Source organism: Engraulis encrasicolus, chromosome 17, assembly GCF_034702125.1.
Source record: "Engraulis encrasicolus isolate BLACKSEA-1 chromosome 17, IST_EnEncr_1.0, whole genome shotgun sequence".
Lineage (NCBI taxonomy): Eukaryota > Metazoa > Chordata > Actinopteri > Clupeiformes > Engraulidae > Engraulis > Engraulis encrasicolus.
This window is the reverse complement of record NC_085873.1, coordinates 51,100,275-51,107,774: the sequence shown is the minus strand read 5'-3', so window position 1 is coordinate 51,107,774 and position 7,500 is coordinate 51,100,275. Positions and strand designations below refer to the sequence as shown.

General features: G+C 40.3%; 1 protein-coding gene across 1 annotated transcript in view; it reads right to left on the bottom strand.

Annotated features, from left to right (window-relative positions):
• Positions 1-7,500, bottom strand: part of LOC134467099 (MHC class II regulatory factor RFX1-like) — a 43,718-nt gene that overhangs the window by 4,040 nt on the left and 32,178 nt on the right. Inside the window, exon 14 of the mRNA XM_063221020.1 lies at positions 3,253-3,406. Within this exon, the coding sequence (XP_063077090.1) occupies positions 3,253-3,406 (154 nt within the window). The remainder of the gene's footprint in view (positions 1-3,252; positions 3,407-7,500) is intronic.

Genomic DNA, 7,500 nt, shown 5'->3' with positions numbered 1-7,500 from the left:
TTAGTTTTCAGAGTAAAACCATGGTTCAATTTATAGTTAAACCTAGTCAAACCAAAGATCAATGCCAAACCATGCTCAAAAAACTGAAATCATAGTATACCATGGTCGATTTTCGGGACATGACTGGCGAAGGGGGACATGCAAAGCAGTGTGGAGAGGTAATGAATTTATGACCAAAGGTAATTGTCAATATTGCACATAGAATACAAGGTGACTTGTTAATGACTTGGAAAAAATAAGACTTGGACTTGGACTTGACTTGGCTTTGGCACGACTTGGACTTGGACTTGACTTGGTCAAATGTGTCGTAACTTGTGACTTGACTCTGACTTTTTTTTTTTTTTTTTTTTTTTTCCTTCCCTAAACCCAAAACCACCACCCCCCCTTATGGGGGACCTAATTTTTTGTCTTTCATTCTTTTTTTTTTTTTCTTTTTTTTTTTCTTTCTTTTAAATATATTTTCATTTACCTTTCTTTTTTAATAAAACAATACAATAAACAAAACATAGGTTTAACAACAAAGAAGGACAATAGTAAAAAGAAAAAAATAAGAAAGAAACAAAATATTCAAATCTGAAGTCCCCCAAAAATGTCAGACTGTATATTTAGTGCCCACCCACCACCCTCATATAACCCCCCCACCCTCCCCAGGGGATGAAGTTACAGTTTACATTTTATCCTGATGCAATGAGAAATATTACATTAAATAACAAAACAGACCCTAAGGCCAACCTTCGCCATCTTTTAATTCTAACCATCTATTTGCATAGCTCACCATTCCTGTCTCATTAGCCATTACACATTCTATTTTACAGTAGTGTTTGATATAATTTTTAAAAGCTCTTATAGTCAATGTCTTTATATCCATTGTTCTATGTATGAACACTTTGCCCAACAAAAGAATAATATTTTGCAATCCCTGGTTTTCGCTTGCCAAGTCACCTAGGAGTATAGTAGGGAGATCTAAATGCAAGCTTATATTATACTTTAGCAACCAATTTTCAACTTCAAGCCAGAATATAGCAGTTGAAGGGCAGTACCAAAGTAAATGTTGTGTTGTCTCCTCTTCTTCTGAACAAAATCGACAGAATGGATTTTTTTCAATACCCCAGATATGCAGCATTTTTTTAGTGTTTAAATATTTGAAAATCAATTTATATTGAAAAAAANGTATTTTTATATCTAATGATGTTTTGTATAGATTATTAAATATTTGTTTCCATGGAAGTGGACGATCTATCATTTTTTCCCAACTGTCAAATATTTTCCATGGATACTCCACCAATTTATCAGTTTGTAGGTAAAACTTGTATATTTCCTTGTTAATTTTGGTTCTGTTTAACCATCTGTTTTGTTTTATATTTGGTCGACATACTAAATGATCACTACAGCTAGATTTTATTTTTTGTTTCCAGTTTAAAGGCACGGATGCCGTTAGTTGATTGTATTCTTGTATGGTACACACCTGCCCGTACTTATGTTTTAGTTGTCTGTATGAGAGGATTTCACATTTATCATTTACTATGTCTTTCACAAAGAGAATTCCTTTCTTAAACATATGTTTTAAAAACATTACCTGCCCTCCACTCACTATATTTGAATTGAACCACAGCATTTGTTGTAATATTTCTTCTTCTGTTTCTGGTGGGTAGAACTGAAAATGTAGCCAGCTTTGTATTGCTTCCATTAAAAAGGTGGAGCCTTTATTAATAATGCGTTCAATTTTGAAATGTGCTGGGCTTATCTGCAAAAATGGATAGAGTTTTTTCTCAAACATTGGGTGAATGCTTTCCAGTAGCTTACTTGAAAACCAGTCTGGGTTGAAATACATTTTTTGTATGAGAGACGCTTTTATTGTTTTGTTCATTGACTTCAGGTTCAAAAGTTGTATCCCCCCTGCTTCATAGTCATTGTAAAGATACGCTCGTCTAACTTTGTCCTTTTTACCATTCCAAATAAATTTAAATATTTGTTGTTCATATTCTTTAAAGAAAACATCAGGTGGTGAGGGAAGTGCTGACATCAAATAAGTAAATTGAGACACGACTAAAGAATTGATCAGAGTTGCTTTACCATAAATAGTCAGATTTTTGCTTTGCCATGGCTGTAAAATAGCACAAATCCTACTCAGTTTAATTTTGTAGTTAATCATAGATATATCTGAAATATTATGTGGTATGTGGATACCGAGAATATTAACGGCCCCATCCACCCATTCCACTGGAAGATCATAAGGGAGATGGAAATCACTATTCTTCAGATAGCCCAGTCTCAGTATACGACATTTCTCATAATTTGGCTTGAGCCCTGATATCTTGGAAAAGTTATTCAAATCAATAATGAGATTATGAAGTGATGCATTATCTGGTTCCATCATAAAACTGGAATCATCTGCATACATGCACACTTTATTATTAATGCCGTTTAAATCCAAACCTTTTATCTGTTTATTAGATCTTATTTTCATTGCCAAGATCTCGATTGCAATGATGAAAAGGTAGGGGGATAAAGGGCAGCCTTGTTTAACTCCCCTTCTTATCGGTATTGGTTTAGTGAAATGTCCATTATTTAGTACCTTACAAACAGAGCCTTCATACATTATTTTGACCCACTCTATAAGAGATTCTCCAAAATTGAAATACTGTAAACATCTAGTAATAAAACTCCAGCTAATTGTATCAAATGCTTTCTCAAAATCAGCAATGAAAATTAGTCCAGCTTTATTTGTTTGGTCATAATGTTCAATTGTTTCTAATATCTGTCTAATACTATTTGATATATTCCGCCCTTGTATGAAACCTGTTTGATCATTGTGTATTATTTGTGGTAGTACCTTTTTTATTCGTGTGGCGATACATTTTGCCAATATTTTAGAGTCATACCCTTGTAAGGTGAGTGGTCTCCAGTTTTTCAAATGAGTGGGGTCTTTGACTCGGACTTGATTGGAAGGACTTGAGACTTACTTGCGACTTGCAAATTAGTGACTTGGTCCCATCTCTGGCGATAGGTGTGTGTGTGTGTGTGTGTGTGTGTGTGTGTGTGTGTGTGTGGTGTGTGTGTGTGTGTGTGTGTGTGTGTGTGTGTGTGTGTGTGTGTGTGTGTGTACCTCTCCCATGACAGCTACAGGTGTGTGTGTGTGTGTGTGTGTGTGTACCTCTCCCATGACCGCTATAGGTGTGTGTGTGTGTGTGTGTGTGTGTGTGTACCTCTCCCATGACAGCTACAGGTGTGTGTGTGTGTGTGTGTGTGTACCTCTCCCATGACCGCTATGGGTGTCATCCCGCGTGCGGTGGCCACTCGATGCTCGATCAGGTAATACATGTACTCATCATACAGCAGACGGATCAGGTGGAAGGAACCGAAACTCGCAGCACTACGCAGAGTCAGGTCCCTTATCACCATGGAGCTGGGGAGAGAGGGGGGGGGGGGGGGAGGGGGGGGTGCGTTGGAGCTGGAGAGAGAGAGAGAGAGAGTCAGGTCCCTTATCACCATGGAGCAGGGGAGAGGGGGGGGGGGGAGGGGAGAGAGAGAGAGAGAGAGAGAGAGAGAGAGAGAGAGAGACGGGAAGAGGAGAACGTCAGGGAGGAAGAGGGACGTGAGGAGAGAATATGACAGGTAGAGAGAGAGAGAGGGGGGGGGATGGAGAGAGAGTGGGAGAAAGAGAGAGAGAGAGAGATGGGGATGGGGAGGGAGAGAGAGAAGGAGATTCAACACTCGTTTATCGAACCATTTGTGCGTCATCTTACAACAAAATCAACCTTCACTTACAATCCACTGTGAATGGTATGCCCCCGCCACCCCCCCCCCAAACACACACGCACCGTCAGTTAAACATTTAAAACCAGTGTATGTGTGTGTGTGTGTGAGATAGAGAGATAGAGAGAGAGAGAGAGAGAGAGAGAGAGAGAGAGAGAGAGAGAGAGAGAGAGAGAGAGAGAGAGAGAAAGAGAGAGAGAGAGCGAGAGAGAGAGAAAGAGAGAGAGGAGTAGAGGTGCAATAAGGAGCAGCAATATTCCAGATAATATCATATTCCGCACAAGTTCAGAAATGTAACATTTTGCTATTGCAGAATACCTACAGTATAAATAAATATACCTGTAGAATTGCACTGCTGTAGACTGCATGTTAACCCATTGTGTCCTGGAGACACATATACATACTGTATACACATATACACATATACGCTGCATTTAGAAATTTGTGAGTTGAGCTGTTTTATTAAATATGTGGGTATGTTAGAGCTGAATGAACACATTGCAATGCAGGGTCTTGGTTTTTAAATGCAACTCATTTCATGTTTGTATGTGCTTCAGAGGCTGAGATATGTAGGATTTAATAGGAAGAGGGGGCATCCTTGAAATTCCCAAAAAGGGCTTAGGACAAAATGGGTTAAATATAATACAATAATGTAATACACTTTTGTAATATAATACAATAATGTAATACACTTTTGTTGTCATATGATGAGTACCCCTCTCACTCATGCTCTATATCTGTTCCTCTGTCCAAATGTGACTAGGCTCCATATATTACATTTTTTCCACATACCCCTCAGTGGTGTAGTAGAGATCTTTGAAGTGGGAGTACGCGATTTGTGAAATCATCAAGTAATTAGCCAACTTACCATGTCAAAACCCCCTCCTCACGTACCCCCTTCTGTAACGCGTACCCCGGGCTGAGCAGTATTTCAAATACATGAATTTAAAATCCATACTTTTTTGTATCACAAAAGTCTTTTCACCCATTCAAGTTCTTGAGATTTGAGCTGTTTTATCAAAAAATGTGGTCATGTTAGAGGTGAATGAACACTATACTAGTGCTAAATGAAGGATCCAGATGTTTAAATGTAACCTATTTCATGTCTGTATGTGCTTAGAAGGCTGAGATACTTATAATTTAATAGGCAGAGGGCACCCTTTCCCAAAAAGGGCTTAGGACAAAATGGGTTAAGTAAATATTTTTCAGAAGACAAAAAAGTATTTTAAATACGTATCTTAAATACATATATCTGAAATGACTGCCCGGCTCTGCACGTAGTGCAGCCGGTTGGGAAACACTGCTGTAGAATACTGGTACAAAGTTCTAGCATGCACATGTGGCTCCATCTAGTGGCCACTGCCCAGTACTGCAGATGACTACTGCTTCACAGCCAGCTTTCATCCAAATGCTTTCTGATGATCCACTGACGATCAAGATGTGACTACTGTACATACAACCATGTGGAGTATGTCTATGTATGTATGAAGAGCTCTTTTCCAAAACGCTATATCCACCATTTTTGACTTTTTGCATTTTAATATTGGAATTGAATGTTAAGAAGTCCTATCATCTATGTGTGAATTCTTGCCATTCAAATGTTTTGAGAACATACTTTTTAAACCTCTAGAAAATGCATTTTGCAATGCAATTCAATGGAATGCCCAATACAAAAATATCAATTTCCCAACATTCTATAAAATGGATATAAGTATCTCATTTTGGAAAAGAGCTCTTCGTATCTTTGAGAGAGAGAGAGATTAGAAATCATCACTTTGAGAATCCATGCATTTCCACAGAATTCATGTTGTAGTTTGTTTCTATCCTGCCATTTCCTATCCTAATTTGTACTCGTTGATCCGACTTATCGCTGCTTAAAGGTGGGGTTGCAGGTATGACATTACGTTGGGGGAACTCCCCCTAGCCAGGCTGCACCCTCCTAGTGACGCAACACCTTCGGCGGCCTTCAGATCAAACCGCGATTGCAAGTCTATGATAATCAGGCAAAACTCCCCCAGGATTCTAAGGTTCTACATAGACTACTATGAGCCTGCGGAACCCCCAACGTGATGTCATAATAGTACATTTTCTAAAAATGGTTAAGCTGCAACCCCACCTTTAAGCCTGGCTCAAACTACACGACTATCGCGCCGATTCTCGGCTGAAAACCCCCCTTACGACAATCACTGGAACGTTACCCCCCCCGGACCATCGCAAGCGATTGTCGGGAAAGATTTCCTCGTCGTGAGCGATGTTCTAAGATAGAACTTTGGCAGCTCAAAGAGTCGCGGATCGCAAGTCGTAGAAATCAAACAGTGTTTGATATTTGCGACTGGAAATAGAACGTCGGGCATTGTCTCGGTGGCTGCAAGCAGCGACAAGATTGACAGTTGCGATTCTCTTCTAGTGTGCGGTGCACCCCGACGCCAAAATCGGACACACAATCGCTAGTCGTGTAGTTTGAGCCTGGCTTAAATCAAAGTAAACACAGACCCTGAAAGAAACGGCGCAGCCTAAACAAATGACCCTACTGTATATCTAGACTAACTGTGCACTATCAAAGTTCTCTACGCCTCGTTTTACATGTCAACAAACCCACAAATCTGCGTGTGTGTGTGTGTGTGTGTGTATGTGTGTGTGTGTGTGTGAGTGCGCGCGCCCGTATGTGTGTGTGTGTGTGTGTGTGTGCGCGCTCGTGTGTGTGGGTGTGTGACCTACCTGTAGAAGGACCACTTGAGTAGGAAGAGCTTGGCGGCCTTGGGGAAGGCGGCGGTGGCCTGGTAGGGCTTTAGGACCTGGGAGACGACGCATGTGTGTGTGTGTGTGTGTGTGTGTGTGTGTGTGTGTGTGTGTGTGTGTGTGTATATATGTGTGTGTGTTACCTGTAGAATGACCACTTGAGCAGGAAGAGCTTGGCGGCCTTGGGGAGTGTGTGTGTGTGTGTGTGTGTGTGTGTGTGTGTGTGCGTGTGTGTGTGTGTGTCAGGCACGTGCACTCCAATACGGCAGGGGGGGCTGTGCCTCACCTCTCTCTTCTAGACTTGAGAATGATGAGATGCAGTAAATGTGAATAATAGTAACAATAATAACTACTGTTTTCGAGCATATTTACCATAACTACCATTTGTGCAGTATTTAAACAGTTTCAATCATTTTCAATCATTTTTGTGGTCAAAACCGCACTATTTTCCCACCTCCTGCTCCGAATACATTGAATTTGGGGCAACTCCCGAGTTGGCCTCACCGCAGATTGCGCAATCCCTCAGTAACAAGCTTCAGCGCATGCGCCATTTTGCTCGTTCTGTGTATGCAATTCGTAATATTGTATTAAACGTTTTTATACACTTAATAGAAATATGTATGGTGTGCCCTCATTTTCCTGATATTTGTTTTCACTATTTTCTACGTGTGATTATCATTTCTTTACTCTGAGCGCTTTGGCATAACTCCATTGAAAAATAGAGTAGTGCGGCGAGCAACACATTGGCCTCACCCTCATTCTGCCGTTGAGTCTAGCTTTGTCAGTGACGTCATAGCGCCACTATATGAAGTTCAATACAGTCATTAGTGTTGGCTAGCTTGTTCACGTTGACTGCTACCATGGAAGTGGATTTCATAACGAAACTAAGATCATTCTCAAAGTTGGATTTCCAAGGGAAACAAGACGTGATAAAGAATGGACGACCGACACCAGAGCTGAGGAAATTGATTCAGGAGATTGGACAGAATATTATTTGATTATTTC